The 20,126-nt window shown below is 50.7% G+C and overlaps 1 protein-coding gene and 1 long non-coding RNA gene across 2 annotated transcripts; both read right to left on the minus strand.

The window, feature by feature from the left end:
• Nucleotides 1-1,117: 1,117 nt before the first annotated feature.
• Nucleotides 1,118-2,975, minus strand: LOC115082215 (zinc finger protein 665-like). Its single transcript, XM_029586469.1, is given in 3 exon segments — nucleotides 1,118-1,680; nucleotides 1,682-2,741; nucleotides 2,826-2,975. Coding segments are annotated over 3 exon segments (1,398 nt in total). The 5' UTR covers nucleotide 2,975; the 3' UTR covers nucleotides 1,118-1,491.
• A 1,725-nt stretch (nucleotides 2,976-4,700) lies between these two features.
• LOC115082216 lies at nucleotides 4,701-19,503 on the minus strand. The gene is made up of 3 exons (XR_003854108.1): nucleotides 19,053-19,503; nucleotides 12,745-12,822; nucleotides 4,701-4,746 (listed from the first exon to the last, which is right to left on the minus strand). It is a non-coding gene; the product is annotated as an uncharacterized LOC115082216 (long non-coding RNA).
• Between the last annotated feature and the right edge of the window lie 623 nt (nucleotides 19,504-20,126).

Consider the following 20,126-nt stretch of genomic DNA (forward strand, 5'->3'; position numbering starts at 1 on the left):
AAGCCAAGCCGAAGTCAAGAACACAGAAACACCAAGACGAAGCAGGAACCAGGAATCAAGACACTGGAACTCTCCGAAGCAAGCAGACCTGATCAACGAAGGACGTTGCGAAGTCACACTGACAATGCTTGATGTTCATCGTACCATGTCCACGTCTCCGGCCATCGGAAGGAACTGAAGTCCTGGACAGACGATCGAGGACAGGCCAAGTTAGAGCGGAACGGAAGCCCTGGACAGATGGTCGAGGACAGCCAACTTGACAGGGAATGGAAGTCCTGGACAGACGGTAGAGGACAGCCGATTGACAGGAGTGAGGTCCTGAGGGCGAGCAGTGAACAGGATCATTGAGCTTCAGATGTTCTGGATCATTGTCCTGCAGATGTTCTAGGAATTCTTGAAGGGAGAGCTTGAACCCCCAAGCTTGGAATCGAGTGTTCTGAAGTCCACGGGAGCGTGGGCTACCAACCACGAACATGGAATCAATTCTTGGAGGCGCAGAGAGTTGGACTCAATCCCACGATCTTCAGATCAAGGTGTCCTTCAACTTAGGCACTGCACCACATGCCAAGTCAAGGAATGAGCAGAGGAAGTCTTTTATACTTCCTCTGCTCCAGCTCATAAGGAACAGCTGAGGCCTGGTTAAAGGGATCATGTCCCTTTAAGGCTAATGAAGAGGCGGCGGCCATCTTTGATTTTGTCCCACGGAGGAGAGACGCCACAAGGGGGGAGCAGGACGGCTCCCCCTGCGCGGGCAGCTCGGGAGCCGTGCGGGAGCAACGGCCAGGATCGGCGCAGCGAACGCGCGGCTAAGGTAGGGGGGCGCGGTTGTGGGGTGCCCCAACTACGAACATAAACAGTGTAATTTTCATAGGTAACATATCAGGGAGTGCTTGGAAATTCCTCTGAATCAGACTAATATGGATTCTTTTTTTGCTTCCTTAGAGCAAATATGTCTGCAACATTTACCAAATCATAACATTTAAACCATTTTTGCAATGCTTATGGACTCTTTGTGTTTATTAAGGTAAGTATTTGAGTGAAACAGATACCACAGTCAAACATTTAAATGGTTTTCTCACTTGTTGGATGGTTTTTTGGTACTTAAGATGGTATATTTGAGTGAAGCATCTTATTCAGAACATTTCATGGTTTCTCACCTGTATGGATGGTTTTGTGGTTTTAAGATGGCATAGTTGAGGATGAAACATTTATCACATTCAGAACATTTAAATGGTTTCTCACCAGTGTGGACAGTTTTGTGGTATTTAACATGGCTTTTAGAGGCGAAACATTTATCACATTCAGAACATTTAAATGTTTCTCACCAGTGTGCATTCTTTTGTGGTTTTTGAGATATGACATTCGTGCGAAACATTTATCACATTCAGAACATTTAAACGGTTTTCTCACGAGTATGGACGGTTTTTGTGGCTTTTAAGAGTGGAGATCTGAGCAAAACATTTATCACATTCAGAACATTCAAATGGTTTCTCACCAGTGTGCATTCTTGTGTTTTTTAAGAGTGGAGAGATGAGCAAAACATTTATCACATTCAGAACATTTAAATGGTTTCTCACCAGTGTGCATTCTTTTGTGGACATTGAGAGTGGACATTTGTGCGAAACATTTATCACATTCAGAACATTTAAATGGTTTCTCACCAGTGTGCATTCTTTTGTGGTTTTTTAAGAGTGGAGATATGAGCAAAACATTTATCACATTCAGAACATTTAAATGGTTTCTCACCAGTGTGCATTCTTTTGTGGACATTGAGATTGGACATTTGTGCGAAACATTTATCACATTCAGAACATTTAAATGGTTTCTCACCAGTGTGCATTCTTTTGTGGTTTTTGAGATCTGACATTTGTGCGAAACATTTATCACATTCAGAACATTTAAACGGTTTCTCACGAGTATGAACGGTTTTGTGGCTTTTAAGAGTGGAGATCTGAGCAAAACATTTATCACATTCAGAACATTTAAATGGTTTCTCACCAGTGTGCATTCTTGTGTGTTTTTTAAGAGTGGAGAGATGAACAAAACATTTATCACATTCAGAACATTTAAATGGTTTCTCACCACTGTGCATTCTTTTGTGGACATTGAGATTAGACATTAGCGTGAAACTTTTATCACATTCAGAACATTTAAATGGTTTCTCACCAGTGTGCATTCTTTTGTGGTTTTTGAGATCTGACATTTGTGCGAAACATTTATCACATTCAGAACATTTAAACGGTTTCTCATGAGTATGGACGATTTTGTGGCTTTTAAGACTGGATTTTTTAGCAAAACATTTATTACATTCAGAACATTTAAATGGTTTCTCACCTGTATGGTGGGTTTTGTGGTATTTAAGACCGGAGATTTGAGAAAAACATTTATCACATTCAGAACATTTAAATCGTTTTTCACCTGTATGGACGGTTTTGTGGTTTTTTAAGAGTGGACATTCTTGAATGAAACATTTATCACATTCAGAACATTTAAATGGTTTCTCACCTGTATGGTGGGTTTTGTGGTATTTAAGACCGGAGATTTGAGCAAAACATTTATCACATTCAGAACATTTAAATGGTTTCTCACCTGTATGGATGATTTTGTGGGTTTTAAGATTGGACATTTGCGTGAAACATTTATCACATTCAGAACATTTAAATGGTTTCTCACCGGTATGGATGGTTTCATGTCTTTTAAGAGCTGACATTTCTGCGAAACATTTATCACATTCAGAACATTTAAATAGTTTCTCACCGGTATGGACGGCTTCATGTCTTTTAAGAAGTAACATCTGTGAGAAACATCTATAACATTCCGAACATTTAAATGGTTTCTCACCTGTATGGATGGTTGTGTGGTTTTTAAGACTGGATTTTTTAGCAAAACATTTATCACATTCCGAACATTTAAACGGTTTCTCACGAGTATGGACGGCTTTGTGGCTTTTAAGAGTGGAGCTCTGAGCAAACATTTATCACATTCAGAACATTTAAATGGTTCTCCACCAGTGTGGACAGTTTGGTAGGTTTTAAGCTTGGACATTTGGGTAAAACATTATCACATTCAGAACATTAAATGGTTTCTCACCTGTATGGACGGTTTTGTGGTTTTTAAGACCGGAGATTTTGAGCCAAAACAGTTATCACATTCAGAACATTTAAATGGTTTCTCACCTGTATGGATGATTTTGTGGGTTTTAAGATTGGACATTTGCGTGAAACATTTATCACATTCAGAACATTTAAATGGTTTTTCCCCAGTGTGGGCAGCTTGGTGGGTTTTAAGTTGGGATATTCTACCGAACATTTATCACATTCAGAACATTTAAATGGTTTCTCGCCGGTATGGATGGTTTCATGTCTTTTAAGATCTGACATTTGTGAGAAACATTTATCACATTCAGAACATTTAAATGGTTTCTTGACTGTATGGATGGTTTTGTGGCTTTTAAGATGGGATTTTCTAGCGAAACATTTATCACATTCAGAACATTTAAATGGTTTCTCGCCGGTATGGACGGTTTCATGTCTTTTAAGAGCTGACATTTGTGAGAAACATTTATCACATTCAGAACATTTAAATGGTTTTCTTGCCTGCATGGATGGTTTTGTGGCTTTTAAGATTGGATTTCTAGCGAAACATTTATCACATTCAGAACATTTAAATGGTTTCTCGCCGGTATGGACGGTTTCATGTATTTTAAGAGCTGACATTTGTGAGAAACATTTATCACATTCAGAACATTTAAATGGTTTCTTGCCTCTATGGATTGTTTTGTGGCTTTTAAGATGGGATTTTCTAGCGAAACATTTATCACATTCAGAACATTTAAATGGTTTCTCGCCTGTATGGATGGTTTTGTGGTTTTTAAGATGGGATTTTGTAGCGAAACATTTATCACATTCAGAACATTTAAATGGTTTGGTACCTGTGTGAATATTTGTGTGTTTTCCTAAACTAAATTTCTGACATAAATCTTTATCCCATTCAGACCATATAAATGACTTCTCTCCCTTATGACTTCTCTGATGAACTTTAAGCCAGGATCTATATCTGAAACATTTTTCACATTGAGAACACTTAAAAGGTTGGTCTTGTCTGTGAATTTGTTTCTGTTCTCTCAGGTTTGATTTCTCAGTAAACCTCTCCTCACATTCAGGGCACTGAAATGGTCTTTCTCCAGAGTAAATTCTTACATGTCCTTCTATCTCAGCTTGGAAGAAAAAGCATTGTTCACACTGAGTGCATTTTAATGGTTTCTTTTTTAGGTGATCTTTTCCATGTGCTGTAAGTTTTGTATTCGTAGGGGTCCTTATCTCTTCTTCAGAACCTGTAAATGTTGTTTTTTCCTTTTTCTGATATTGTTGGATAGATGTGTGACTTGTCCTTTCAGGAAACTTGTTCCCACATTCAATAATTTCTTGCTGTTCAACAGATTGTAAGTTTGTGGTGAAGTTTTCTGAAGTGTCAGCACTTTGAAATGGAGTCTCTCCTTCACTGAGTCTCTGAGTTTCTACAAGACTGGGGCAGAGGTTGAAATTTGTTCCTCGTTCAGAACATGCATATGGACTCTCTCCTTTCTGGACTTCTTCTTTCCCCCTGGGTGATGTTACTCTACTGATACCCTCCTGGATACTTAGCTGAAGGTCCTGGGCTGTCTCTGGAGGGTCTCTCTCTTTCCATTCTTCCGTCTGCTGCCATCACACATTCTCTGCATCTCACTATTATTCCTGAATCCATCTTCTGGTGCATAAAAGCGAGAGTATGATTACTACATTTACAACAATGGAGGGAGACGTATATAGGAAGATAGCTTCATCTAATCACTGAATGGCATTAGGGTGACTATGGATCCCTATCATATATAATAGAGCCTGGTGCTGCTTGCAGACAGGTACAGGTGGGCAATAGCAATGAACAGAGGGGAACAGACCACGTCTGACCTCATCCTGCTGGTTCTGTGCCTCTCATCCTCACCTCCAGTCTCTGTTCTGTTTCCCTTCACTCACCAAAAACTCTGCCACGCCTTGCAGGAGACCTGGGATTCATTCTGAACCCGGGTCCTGAACCTCAGACCTGTCAGCTTAAAGCAAGTGAACTCTAATGACTTAGTAATGAGAATTTAACTGAGAGCCAGCATTAAAATTCACCTTCTATGTGGAACGTTTGAAATTCTCATAAGCCAAAGACTGAATGTCAATTCCCATTGAATGACCAAACTAAAAAGCTGAATAAAGATTCAATCACAAATCTTACACAATTTACTGCAGTTTTTAACGACCATCACAATAGGCTCTGCCAGTCAATAGACCTTCATCTGCCTTATATTTAATCAGTGGTCGCAGTGACAAAAGAAAATTATTACTTACCTGCTAATTTTCGTTCCTGTAGTACCATGGATCAGTCCAGACAGTGGGTTATGTCCCCAATCCAGCAGATGAAGTCAGCACAAGCTTTGAGGGGGCGTATCCATATATACTACTACCCCCTCTGCAGGAGTTCAGTATCGAGTATATCAAAGCCCGAGTAGAAACCCCCGAAGGATCAAGTTTGTGAAAAACAGATAATGAAAAACAATTGTAACCGCAACAAGGAACTGCAAACATCCTACCAACTTGTAGGGAGCTGTGAAAAACAGCGAAAAGAAACGACGGTGAAGACACAGAACACTGCGAGCAAGAAGGAGCGCAGAGCTGAGCAGGATCAAGAACCCAAACGCGGTGGGCGTCTGGACTGATCCATGGTACTACAGGAACGAAAATTAGCAGGTAAGTAATAATTTTCTTTTCCCTGAACGTACCTGGATCAGTCCAGACAGTGGGATGTACCCAAGCTTCCCTAAATCGGGTGGGGTCCTGCGAGGCCTGCTCGGAGAACCTGCTCGCCAAAGTGTCCAGAGACCGAAGAGGCGAGGTGCAGACGATAGTGCCTCGAGAACGTGTGTAACGATTTCCAGGTGGCTGCTCTACAAATTTCTTGCGAGGATACCGAGCGAGACTCCGCCCAGGAAGCCGCCTGAGAACGTGTAGAATGCGCTACGATTCCGGGTGGGGGAGTCCGACCCGCCCCAATGTAGGAAGCAGCAATGCCGGCCTTTAGCCATCTGGCAATGGTAGTTTTCGAGGCCTGAGACCCCTTCTTAGGACCGGCCCAGAGTACGAAGAGACGGTCAGAGGTCCGGAACTCATTTGTAGCCTCCAGATAGAGACGCAGAGTGCGCTTTACATCCAAGAGACGGAGAGACTTCGGTTCTGAAGAAGAGAAGGACGGCAACTCCACCGTCTGGTTCACATGGAATGCAGAAACCACCTTCGGAAGGAAGGAAGGAACGGTGCGAAGCGAAACTCCAGAGTCAGAGAAACGGAGATAGGGCTCTCTACACGACAGAGCCTGCAGCTCCGAGATGCGACGAGCGGAACAGATGGCCACAAGAAAAACAGTCTTGAGAGTGAGATCCTTTATCGTTGCGCTGCGCAGCGGCTCGAACGGTGGTCCCGACAGGGAGCGAAGCACAAGGTTAAGACTCCAGGAGGGACAAGGGTCCCGTAACGGAGGACGCATATGCTTGACACCCTTGAGAAAACGAGCAATGTCAGGATGCTGTAGAAGAGAGCCCCCAATCCTCAATAGCGAACCAAGGGCGGCCACCTGAGCCCGTAGTGAATTATAGGCGAGTCCTTTTTCCACCCCCGCCTGTAGAAACTGAAGGATCTGAGGTACAGAAGCCTTAGCGGGTCTCGTGGCCTGGCTGGTACACCACAGCTCGAACACCTTCCAGACGCGGACATAGGCCGCCACCGATGTCTTTCGCGCCCGCAATAGCGTGGATACTACCGCCTCCGGGTAGCCCCGACGCCGCCTCTCAAAAGCCAGGCCGCAAGACAGAAGAGTTCTGCCTGCTCGAAAAATACCGGGCCCTGATGTAGGAGCTGGGGGATGTGCCCCAGCCTGATTGGCCCGTCAATCACCAGCTGTAGCAGGTCCGCAAACCAGGGCCGTCTGGGCCATTCTGGGGCGATGAAAACCACGGTCCCCTGATGGCTTTCTATTCTGCGGAGCATCCTGCCCACCAGGGGCCACGGTGGAAAAGCGTAGAGCAGAAGATGTGGCGGCCATGGGAGGACCAGGGCATCCACTCCCTCCGCGCCGCGCTCTCTCCGGCGACTGAAGAAGCGTGGAGCCTTGGCGTTGAGAGCGGACGCCATCAGATCTAAGTGAGGTGACCCCCACCGATGGACGAGAAGTTGCATCGCTGTGTCGGAGAGGGACCACTCTCCTGGGTCCAGCAGTTGACGACTGAGGAAGTCCGCCTGGACGTTGTCCACCTCGGCGATGTGCGAGGCCGCTAGCCGGACGAGATGACGCTCCGCCCATCGCATCAGCAGCGCCGCCTCAAGCGCGACCTGCGGGCTGCGCGTGCCTCCCTGTCGGTTGATATAGGCCACGGTGGTAGCGTTGTTGGATAGAATTCTGACCTCCCGGTTCCGAAGAAGCGGGAGGAAATGTCGCAGAGCTAGTTGGACCGCTCTGGTTTCCAGACGGTTGATGGACCACTTCGCCTCCACCGTGGACCACGTCCCCTGCGTGGCGCTTCGATCGCAGACTGCGCCCCAGCCCGCTAGACTGGCGTCGGTGGTCACCACCACCCAATTTGGCAGATCGAGGGACACGCCACGGGCCAGGTTCGACGGATCCAACCACCAGCCCAGACTGTCCCTGGCAGTCTGCGGGAGCATCACCTGGTAGTCCTGCGATACTGGTTTCCAGCGGGAGAGGAGCGCCCACTGTAGGGTCCTGAGGTGCGCGAAAGCCCAAGGCACAAGGTCGATGGTGGACCCCATCACTCCCAGGAGTTGCAGGTAGTCCCAGGAGGTGGGCTCTGGTAACGCAGAGAACCGTCGTGTGTGATCCCGCAAGGATTGCGCCTTGTCCTGGCGCAGAAAAACTTTGCCCAGCAGGGTGTCGAAGGTCGCTCCCAAAAATCCAAGCGTTGCGAGGGCAGGAGGGAGCTCTTGGAGAAGTTCACTACCCATCCCGGGGAATGAAGAAACCGTACGACTCGAGTCACCGCTGAGCGTCCCTGCTCGAATGACTTCGCCCGGATGAGCCAATCGTCCAGATAAGGATGAACCAGGATGCCCTCCTTCCGGAGAGCTGCAGCCACGACTACCATAATCTTGGTGAAAGTGCGCGGCGCCATCGCCAATCCGAACGGGAGAGCCGTGACCTGAAAATGCTGGTCCAGGATTTTGAAACGAAGGAAACGGTGGTGGTCCGGGCGGATGGGAATGTGCAGGTTAAGTCCAGGGAGGCGAGGAACTCCCCCCGATGCACCGCCGCAATCACTGACCGGCGCGTTTCCATACGGAACCGAAAGACTCGAAGGGATTTGTTGACTTCCTTGAGGTCTAGGATAGGCCGGAAAGCACCGTCCTTCTTTGGCACGACGAAATAGATGGAATAGTGGCCCGAGCCCACCTCTCCGAAGGGCACGGGCGCAATAGCGCCTATCTCCCGGAGCCTGTCCCAAGTCAGCTGCACCGCGCTTCTCTTGAGGTCCGAACCACAGGGAGAAAAGATGAACCTTCCCTACGGGGGGCGGACAAATTCCAATGCGTAGCCGTGTTTTATGGTATTCAGGACCCACTGGTCCGAAGTGATCCGCGCCCACTCCGCGTAGAAATACGTTAGCCGGCCCCCAATCCTGGGGACAGGGGAGTGGGCGAGACTGGCAACATTGTGAAGACTTGGTATAGGGGTTCCCGGTTCCGGGAGTAGTGCGTGCGGGCCGACGCCCGCGAAAGGAGCGCGACCAGGGCTGAGACCTGGGGGCGGAGGGCCGGGAGCCCGCCTGTCTGTATTCCCTGTATCGCCGCTGTGCTCTGGCTCTGGTCCGAGAAGAAGAAAATGCTCTGGATGGTCGAAACCTATCCTCCGGCAGCCGATGAACAGCGTTCTCCCCCAGGGACTTGATGATCTGATCCAAATCCTCCCCGAAGAGGAACCTGCCCCTGAAGGGAAGAGAGCCCAGACTCGACTTAGAGGACGTATCAGCGGCCCAATTGCGTAGCCACAGTAGTCGTCGTGCCGCCACTACCGATACCATGGATCTTGCGAGGACCCGAAAAAGGTCGTACGAGGCGTCCGCCCCATACGCCACTGCGGGTTCCAGCCGATCCGCCTGGGCAGCCTCATCGGCCGGCAGGCTCTGAGATGTGAGGAGTTGTTGCACCCAAAGGAGACCAGCCCGCTGGGCAAGCGAACTGCACATCACCGCCCGCATGCCCAGTGCAGAAACCTCGAAGACCCGCTTAAGGAAGACTTCCAACTTACGATCCTGTGTGTCCCGCAACGCCGCACCTCCCGTCACTGGGATAGTCGTCCTCTTCGTGACCGCCGACACTGTGGAGTCCACCTTTGGGACCTTGATGAGGTCCAGAAAATCTTCGGGGAGCGGGTACAACTTTTCCATGGCCCGGCTGCTCTTCAGGGAGGCCTCCGGGGTGTCCCATTCCCTGGTGAGAAGTTGTAAAAACGAGTCATGAATGGGAAAGGCCCGAGCCCTCAGCCGGAGTGCCGCCAGGACTGGATCTTCCTTCTTTGAAGAAGTGACGACAGCGGGAGCTACTGGGGCAGGCGGGTCTGGAGGCGGGTCCAGATCTAATTCCTGAATGATCTGCGGGATGAGGTCGTCCAGCTCTCCCCTCTGGAAGAGGCGTAGGGTACGCGGATCATCCCCGTCCTGCGTGCCGTCCCCTTGTTCCCCATCCGGGAGGTCAGGTCCCTGTCCCGCTGGGTCTGGTACCGCCCCCACCGCCGCGGGCGCAGAGCGACCCCGTGTAGGAAGGCGGGAGGCCCCCGCACCCGAAGGGTCGGGGGGGGCTGGCGCCGAGGGCGACATCCGTGGTATCTTAGGGGGGGGGGGTCCCACAGGTGTTTCCAGCCCCTGCAGATAAGCTGTATGCATGAGCAGGATAAACCCCGGAGAGAACCCCGGCCTGCTCGGGTGCGCTTCGAGGGGCGGCGTGGTTCCTGCTCCCTGGCTCTGGGTGCTTGGTTCCTGCACCAAAATCGGGGGGGCACCCCCGCTTGTAGAATTCTCCAGGGAGCCGTTCTCCCTCGTGGCCTGCGCCTCAGGGCGCTCAGAGTGTAAAATGGCCGCTCTTCCCGCCAAAAATGGCGGAGTGGCCGGCCCACGCCGCCCGGGCAAAAAAGAGAAATCAGTCAGGGACTGTGAGGTACCTTCCCCCACGGGAAAGCATCGTGCACAGATGCCCTCCCGTGAAATTTGGGACCCCGGGTCGCCGCAGGCCGCACAGCATGACGGCCGCGGCATCGGGATCGCCGGGGGAGAGAGGAAAACGGCGCCAAAAATGAGAAAAGCCTCGGGGGGGCCACGCGCACAAAAGCACCGCTGCGAGGGGGGGGGGCCCGGGCGGCCCTCACTGCCCGCTGTCCGAAAATAGAGGAGGGTGCCGCGGGGGGGCCTTCCCGGCCACACGACCCGCCCCAGACTTCTTTCCCTAAGCGCCGCAGCAGCCCTCGAGGAGCTGCAAAATGGCCGCGGGTGAGGGAGTGAAACACGAAGAGGCCGGCTCCACCGGCTTTCGCGGGCACCGGGGGCTGTGCTGTGAAATAAAAACTACAAAGGAATAAAACCCAACTTACCCCCGGCAACAACGAGAAATAAACAGCACGGCCGCAGAGAAGAGACAAGGAAGATAAGCCACTCCCCAAAAGTTGAAAGGCCCCTGCCATTTTTTTTTTTTTTTTTTTAAACTTAATACAAACTTGATCCACGAGAAAAGACAGCAACAAGCCAGACAATCAAGCAAAAAAGTGATAAAGAAGGAAGAGGAGGAGAAGCCCGATTCCCCTACTCGCATCTGCTGGCGTCAGAAGATACTGAACTCCTGCAGAGGGGGTAGTAGTAGATATGGTGACGCCCCCTCGAAGCTTGTGCTGACTCCATCTGCTGGACTGGGGACATAACCCACTGTCTGGACTGATCCAGGTACGTACAGGGAATGCACAATTTTTATATTTTGATCATAAAATGCAAATAAGACACATCTGCTTCTCTCTTTTCTTCTTAAATATCACAAAAAAATCCAGACACAGGCTGTGTTTCGAAGCTCAGTCTGCATGGGGGGAAATCCCACAGGAAATCTCATAAGCGGTGATCCACGGCCTCATTCCTCCTTACATTCAGCTGCATTGGCTCTGCCGGTATTTTAAACTCTCGGTGCCAATTTTTAACTTATTGCAAGTAGAGGAAGTTACAAAGAGGCCACTGCTTAAATATAAGGCAGATGAAGGTCTATTGACTGGCAGAGCCTATTGTAATGGTCGTAAAAACTGCAATAATTTGTGTAAGATTTGTGATTGAATCTTTCTTCCCCTTTTTACTTAGGTCAGTGAGAAATACTCCACAGCACCCAGGAAGAAAGAGAGAAATGATGGCAGAAAAGGACCAAATGCTCCACCCAGTCTGCCCAGCAAGCTTACGCCAGTATCTGCCGCACCGTGCAGGTTACCCCCATGCTTATCAGTTTCCCAGACTGTAAATGTCAGGGCCCTCGGATGCTGTTTGAATCGAATTTCCTTTAACCAGTGCCGTTGAAGCAGAGAGCAAGGATGGAGCTGCATTAACAGTGTCAAGGCTTAATTGTTAAGGGTAGCAACTGCCGCACCAGCAAGTTACCCCCAGTTACCCCCATGCGCTCTTTTCCTCACTTCCATCCTCGAGCCTTTAGGGACCCGCAGTGCTTATCCCTTGCCCCTCTGACATCTTTCACTGTTTCTGTCTTCACCACCTCCTCCGGAAGGGCCTTCCAGGCACCACCATCCTCTCCATGAAGAAATATTTCCTGACGTTGGCTCTGAGTCGTCCTCCCTGGAGATTCACTACCTGACCCCTAGTTCTACTGATTTCTTTCCAAAGTGAAAGGTTTGTCGTTGATTGTGCATCGTTAAAACCTCTCAGGTATCTGAAGCTCTGTATCCTATCCCCCTGCTCCTCCAGGTTTATACATATTTAGGTCCCTCAGCCTCTCCTCATAGGTCTTCTCATACAGACGGGCTCCAGAACTGAACATAGTACTCCAGGTGAGGCCTCACCAAGGCCCTGTACAAGGGGACTATCACCTCCTTTTTCTTACTCGATATTCCTCTCTCTGGGCAGCCCAGCAGCCCTCTGGCTTTACCTATCGCCTCGTCACATTGCCTCGCCGCCTTCACATCACCAGACACAATCTCCCCAAGATCCCTTTCTTGCTCCATGCACAACAGGCTTTCACCCCCATCACATCTTTTGGATTTCCACACTCCAGATTCATGGCTCTGCACTGCTTGGCTGCCTTATCTTCGACCACCGTTCAGGCTTCCTTAAATCCCGTCTCTTTCTCTCTACCTCCTTCCGGCGTGTCCACTCTGTTGCAGATCTTAGCATCCGCAAACAGACAGACCTTACCTTCTCTCCCGTCCGCAATGTCGCTCACAAAGATACTGAACTGGATCTGTCCCACAACCCATCCCTGGGGCAGGCCCCTTAACACTGCTCTCTCATCAGAGCAGCTTCCATTTACCATCACCCACTGCCTCCTGTCCCTCAACCGGTTTGTAATCCACGTCACCACCTTGGCGCTCACTCCCAAGCTTCTCATTTTGTTCACGAGTCTCCTATGCGGGAGCGCATCAAAAGCTTTAAAGTGTTGTGTTAGGAAGGAATATTTTGCTCACCGCTCTTGGTCTCCGTCTCCTCCCCGCCCATTCTCAGGATCTCTGCTGTAGGGTCAGGACTGGGACCTCGGCTGCCTGCTAGAGAATGAGATTGTGCCTTCAGCTTTTAAACAGTCTGGGATATTGACCTAAGAAAGGCAAAACCTGAACTGCCAATCGGTTTTCTCAGCATTAAGTGCACTTACGTGGGTAAATGGCTTTAGAAAATTGCTAGGACGGTCTGTTACATTTGCACGCGTAAAGGAAAATTATGTTCTTACCTGATCATTTTCGTTCCTGTAGTACCAAGGATCAGTCCAGACTGCTGGGTTATGCCTCCCCTCCAGCAGATGGAGTCAGAGAGAAAACTGAAAGCACCCCCTAGATATACTGGTGTGCCACCTGCCATCCTTCAGTATAAAGTATAACAAAGCAGAAGAAAGCCAAAACAATCCTCCGCCAACTTAGCCACGAATAAAACCATGGCAACTGTCTAGATCAAATAGTTAAACTCTCACGTGCCAAAAACTGGCGAACATTAACAGAACTTCAAAAAGGGCACCACCCTCTAAAGTCAAAGGAAAGGGATAGGCACCTACCATGCTGAAATATTGAAAAAGAACTGGCTAGTGGAGCGGACTCACTGGATAGACAATAACGGGCGGGCGTCTGGACTGATCCTTGGTACTACAGGAACGAAAATTATCAGGTAAGAACATAATTTTCCTTTCCCTGTACGTACCAGGATCAGTCCAGACTGCTGGGATGTACCCAAGCCGCCTCAATTGGGGTGGGACCCAGAGAGTCCCGCTCGAATGACACTGCTGCCAAAGGAATCGGCTGATGCTCCTCTCACATCAAGCCGATAATGACGAGCGAAGGTATGCAAGGACTTCCACGTTGCTGCACGGCAAATCTCCTGGCTAGAAACCAAACGACTTTCTGCCCAGGAAGTCGCCTGAGCCCGCAGAGAATGCGCCTTGAGCCCCTCAGGAACAGACTTACCACAGCCAATGTACGTGGAAGCAATCGAACTCTTCAACCAACGTGCAATAGTTGTTTTTGATGCCTGTAGACCCTTTTTGGGCCCCTGCCACAGGACAAACAAGTGATCCGACCTTCTGAACGCATTAGTGACCTCCAAATATCTCAGGAGCATGCGCCGCACATCCAAACGCTTCAAATCGGAACCGCGCGAAGACTTCAGTTCCGACGCCGAGAAGGAAGGCAATTCCACTGTCTGATTGACATGAAAAGCCGAGACCACCTTCGGCAAAAACGAAGGGAACCGTACGCAGAGACACCCCAGTGTCCGAAATATGTAAGAACGGTTCCCTGCACGAAAGGGCCTGTAACTCCGACACCCGACGGGCCGACGCAATAGCCACTAGGAACACGGTTTTGAGCGTGAGATCCTTTAGCGAGGCCTGCCTGATAGGTTCAAAGGGGGCCTTGATAAGACCTTTGAGCACCAAATTCAAATTCCAAGAAGGACAAGGGGGTCTAAATGGGGGGCGCAAGTTCCGAACGCCACGCAAAAATCGAGCTATATCCGGGTGACCTGCGAGAGAGGACCCGTCCACTTTGCCCCTCAAACACCCCAGAGCCGACACCTGAACCCTCAGAGAGCTGTAAGCCAACCCCTTCTTCAAGCCCGCTTGCAAGAACGTAAGGATATCTCCCACTGAGGCCCGGCGTGGCAGAATTTTAGATGCAGCGCACCAGGAGTCAAACACCTTCCATACTCTGGCGTAGGCGAGCGTGGTGGAGGGCCTGCGCGCCCGCAGGAGAGTGGAAATGACAGGTTCTGAATATCCCTTCCTCCTTAACTGCCTCCTTTCATAAGCCAAACCGCCAGACAGAAGCGGTCCGCCCGATCGAAAAATACGGGTCCCTGCCGAAGCAGGTTCTGAAGATGACCCAACCGCAGAGGACCGTCCTGCGCCAGATTGACGAGATCCGCGAACCACGGTCTTCTTGGCCACTCCGGGGCCACTAGAATCACTGGCCCGCGATGGGACTCTATGCGTCTTAACACCTTTCCGATTAGAGGCCACGGGGGAAACACATAGAAGAGGATGTGACGAGGCCATGGGAGCACCAGAGCATCCACCCCCTCCGAGCTGTGTTCTCGCCGTCGACTGAAGAAACGCGCTGCCTCCACATTCTGTCGAGTCGCCATCAGGTCCAGATGCGGTATTCCCCATCGACGAGTGATGAGACTCATTGCCTCGGCCGAGAGCTCCCACTCTCCGGGATCCAAGTATTGACGACTTAGATAATCCGCTTGTACGTTGTCGACGCCCGCTATGTGGGTGGCCGCTATGCGGGATAGATGACGTTCCGCCCAGGACATTAACAGCGACGCCTCGTCCGCAACCGGCCGACTTCTTGTGCCGCCTTGACGGTTGATATACGCTACTGTGGTTGCGTTGTCTGATAGAACTCGCACCGCCCGACCCTGTACCAATGGAAGCAGGCGGCGCAAGGCGAGACGTACTGCTCTGGTCTCCAGACGGTTGATGGACCAAGTGGCTTGAAGAGGGGTCCATGTTCCTTGTACCGCTCGTAACTGACAGACCGCTCCCCAGCCGGTCAGACTGGCATCTGTCGTCACCACGATCCACAGGGGCGGCTCTAGGTCGACTCCCTGCAATAAATTGTCCGGGATTAACCACCAAGCCAAACTGGAACGAGCCGGCTCCAACAGCGGTAATTGGACGCCGTAATCCTCTGATTTCTGGTCCCAGCGTGAGAGGAGAGCGCGCTGTAAAGGACGCATATGCGCAAAGGCCCACAGCACCATTTCCAGAGTAGAAACCATATGTCCAATGACTTGTAAATAATCCCAGGCCGTAGGTAACTGGAGAGTGAGCAAGGTCTGCACCTGAACCATCAGGTTCTCTAGTCGCTGCTGAGTGAGGAATACCGTGCCCTCCAAGGTATCGAAACGCGCCCCCAAAAATTCCAGTTGTTGACTCGGGACCAACTGGCTCTTTGCGAAGTTGACTGCCCAACCTAATGACTGAAGTTGTTGTACTACCGACTGGACTGCTCGTCGGCACTCCGCCTCTGACTTCGCCCGGATGAGCCAATCGTCCAAATAGGGATGCACCAGAATTCCTTGGCGCCGCAGATAAGCGGCGACCACGACTAGAACCTTGGTAAACACCCTCGGGGCCATGGCCAGCCCGAACGGAAGGGCGCAAAACTGGAAGTGCTCCCCCAAAACCGTGAATCTGAGGTACCTCTGGTGATGTTCTCTGATCCCGATATGAAGATACGCCTCGGCCAGATCCAAAGAAGCCAAAAATTCTCCCTTGTGGACGGCCGCAATAACAGACCTTAGCGTCTCCATCTGAAACCGGGGAACACGCAAGGCCTTGTTCACTCTTTTCAAATCCAAAATTGGGCGAAACGTACCTTCCTTCTTTGGGACCACGAAGTAAATGGAATACCTGCCGGTTCTGGTCTCCTCCAGAGGAACCGGCAATATTGCTCCCAGAGACCGCAACCTGTGCACGGTGTGGGCGATAACCTGCCTCTTCTCCTGAGGACCGCAGGGAGAGACCATAAAAAGATCCCGGAGGGGCCGAGCAAACTCCAACTCGTAACCGTAACGAACGACGTCGAGGACCCACTGATCCGACGTGACCTTGACCCATTCCTCCCAAAACAGGGACAACCGACCTCCGATGCGGGGGAGGGAGGAATGGGCCCGCGCACCTTCATTGCCGGCGGACGAGTTCTGCGAGAATCCCGGACGCTGTGGACGCCTGCCTCGAAAGGACGGAGACCAAGGCTGCGACCTGGGACCCTGCTGTTTCTGTGGGAAAGGAGCCCCCCTTCCCATACGAAACCGGCGTTGGCCCCGAAATCGGGACCGTACATTCCCAAAAGAACGAAATGAACGGGGCTTGTCCTCCGGCAACTTATACCCTTTGTTGTCTCCCAAGTCCTTAATGAGCTGATCCAGCTCCTCCCCAAACAGCAACTTTCCCTTGAAGGGAAAAGAGGCGAGGCGCGACTTAGACGAGGCATCCGCCGACCACCGTCTAAGCCAGAGCAACCGCCGAGCGGCGACCGCCGATGACATAGTGCGGGCCGAAGTTCTCAACAAATCATACAAAGCATCCGCTGTGTAAGCAACCGCTGCCTCCACACAGTTAGCCTGCTCAGCCTCAGCCGGTGGGAGCTCCTGCGTGGTAAGCAATTGTTGTACCCAGCGGAGAGTAGCGCGCTGAACCATACTGCTACATGCCGCTGCTCGGACCCCCAGGGCCGCTATCTCAAATATGCGCTTTAAGAGCACCTCCAACTTACGGTCTTGGAGATCTTTCAAAGCTACCCCTCCCGTAACGGGTATGGTAGTGTGCTTAACCACAGCCGTCACTGCAGAATCCAGGGAAGGGACCTTAAAGATATCCAAAGAATCTGCAGGCAGGGGATACAACTTATTCATTGCCCTGCTGACTCTCAGGGATGCCTCTGGCACCTCCCACTCTTTGGATACGAGCTGTAAAACCTTGGCATGTAAGGGAAAAGTCTGCGGGGGGGCCCGTAGACCTGCCATAGCTATGTCCCCTGTGGAAGTGTCAGTGTCCTGCTGCGGCGCTGGGATCTCTAACTCCTTCAAAACATGAAGGATCAAAAAGTTAAGTTCGTCTTTGCCAAACAGGCGCAGAATCTGGGGGTCATCGCCCTCAAGCGCTCCCAGAGCATCAGAGACCTCTGTCCCTGCGCCATCCGGAGATCCCTGGGTGAGATCCGGATCCCCGGGATCCCCCTTTCCCCCCAGGGAATAAATTCTGGCTGCATCCGAACCACCCGTTTTGCCCCGAGACCCCGATCGGCCCTGCTCTGGAGAAACTCTGGGGACCTTAGGGGGGGGGTTCATCCGGCTCCCAACCTGCCTCCGCGTCCAAAAACGCTTGATGCATTAGTAGAACAAATTTTGAAGAAAAAGGTACTTTCCTTTTGGAGCCCCCCGCGGGGTGGTCCCGAGGGGGAGGGGCCCGGGGAGCCTCCACCTCCGATCCGCTGCACGGGCTCAAGGCAGGAGGAGAGTTATGAGAAAAATCCTCCTCCTCCGATGCCGAATCAGCAGGCTGCCGCGTGGTCAAAATGGCCGCCGGCTCCCTAACAGTGGGGGGCGGGGCTGAAGACCGCGCGGCTGCCAGGCTCCCCACACGCTCCGAGGAGGAGCGAAAAACTGAGCTGCGGGCTGCGCTCGGCCCCCGGGAGGGTCCCTCGCCCCCGGGAATGCAATGGGAGCAGAGACCCTCCCTGGAGAGTCGCGCCCCCGCCCTGCCACAGGCCGTGCAGGCCGAAGATCGGGGCATCCTGAGGCTGTAAAAGTAAGTAGCTGGCCGGGAGCAGGCAATTCGCGCCAAAACAGTAGCAATAAGAAAATCGCCGGGTGAAGAAACCTCACCCCCTCCGGAGTCCCTGGTCCGCGCGGCAGGCTAGGGCTATAACTGACCTCAGCCTGTCCCCAACAGGACTTACGGGTCCTCACACTAAATGTAAAATAAATATATATATACATATATATATTTTTTTTTTACCAAGAAAAAAGAGGCCCTCTTCAGGTAAGAAACCTGGAATCAACTAGAAAGAGATGGGGGAGGGTGACCGGACCACCGGTAGACTTTCCCCCCGACCAAAGGGACACAATAACCGGGAAATGAAAAGAGAGCAACGCTCTCACAGCCTGCCTGTATGCTACAGAAGAACACGCTGCGCTGAAACAGGGAAAGAATAACAAAACAAAACAGTCCCTTATTAATATCTTTTTTTTTTTTTCAAACTAATTAGAGAAATAACTAATTGATCTAGACAGTATAACTGAATAAATTAATAAATGACACCTGAAAGACTTTTTGTCAGGATCTAGACAGGACTGCAGGTTATGCCTCTCAATCTGCTGGAGTCAGAGGAAATACTGAAGGATGGCAGGTGGCGCACCAGTATATCTAGGGGGTGCTTTCAGTTTTCTCTCTGACTCCATCTGCTGGAGGGGAGGCATAACCCAGCAGTCTGGACTGATCCTGGTACGTACAGGGAACTCCTTTCATAATTCTCCTGCTGGGGTCCCACAATCCCACGAGGATGGAAACCGTTTCCTGTGCAATCCCCCCTCCCTCCTGCTGCTCCCCCTGCCTTCCTCCCTCTTACTGTTCCCAGGAGGGGGGTTTCCTGCTGCCACTGGGAGCCCTCCACACAAGAAAGGTCAGAGGTCAGGGACATGATTTAACGCCTCCTCCTCGCTGTGTCTGGCCCAGAGGAGGCCTCGTGTCTCAGCAATGTTTGGAACGGCCCAGCAGTACCTTTAATCCAAGCTGCATCGCCTGCTTCATGCAGCTCCTCACAGGCGCCTGGGATGCTCAGGTTCCCTCTGTCCTCAGATCTCGGGGGCTCAGTCCCACGTCCTTCTTGCTTAAATCGGATTAAAATGTCAGGGGTGACACTGGGGGAGCCTGTTATGGGAAAAGATGGTTACAATATGTAGAAACGTTACCCCAGAGCCTGTATTATCAGTGCAAGTGAGCTCAGGATTATGCCACCAGTGCAGCGCTAAGAAAGGAGGGTGCTGCTGGGCTGATCATCATCAGAAATCCCTTCAAAGAGAATCCTGATCATTTTAACACCGAGGTGGGTGACTTCATTCCTCAGGATCTATAAAATAATCTGCTGTGGTTACTGCTATTGCAAAAACATGCTGAACATTTCTACCTCAAAGAGTATTTTTGATAAAACCAGATGTTTTTTCATCCAGCTGCCAGATTTCAGAAATCTGACTCTCCCTGGCTCCTCCGCTTCATTATAATTATATGAGGCAGGGCGGGAGATGTCACTAGAAGGCACCAAAGCCAAGGAATTCTTAGACAGGAGGGTGAGGGAAGGTGGAAAGGAGACTCCTGGAGAAGAGGACAGGATATGAAGATGACGGAGGAATCTGCAGAGGAAACGTGAGAGAATATTTCTTTACTGACAGGGGGGTGGATGCCTGGAGTCCCCTCCTGACAGAGGCAGCAGCAGCTTGCAACCAATAGGAAAATTAGGTTCTTACCTTTGCTAATTTTCGTTCCTGTAGTACCAAGGATCAGTCCAGACTGCTGGGTTATGCCTCCCCTCCAGCAGATGGAGTCAGAGAGAAAACTGAAGACACTCCCTAGATATACTGGTGTGCCACCTGCGATCCTTCAGTATATGTGATATCAAAGCAGAAACGAACGACAGGACCACTGTAGCCACTGTCAAAGTCATCAAAATATTTAGTACCCAATGAGCAGAACAAGTAAAAACTTCCTTGAGAAACAAGAACAAGGAACAAACATGACCACAACAGGACAACCAAAACGGTATAGAACAACCCAAACCAAGGTCAACTTACCGTGGAA

Source organism: Rhinatrema bivittatum, unplaced genomic scaffold, assembly GCF_901001135.1.
Source record: "Rhinatrema bivittatum unplaced genomic scaffold, aRhiBiv1.1, whole genome shotgun sequence".
NCBI lineage: Eukaryota > Metazoa > Chordata > Amphibia > Gymnophiona > Rhinatrematidae > Rhinatrema > Rhinatrema bivittatum.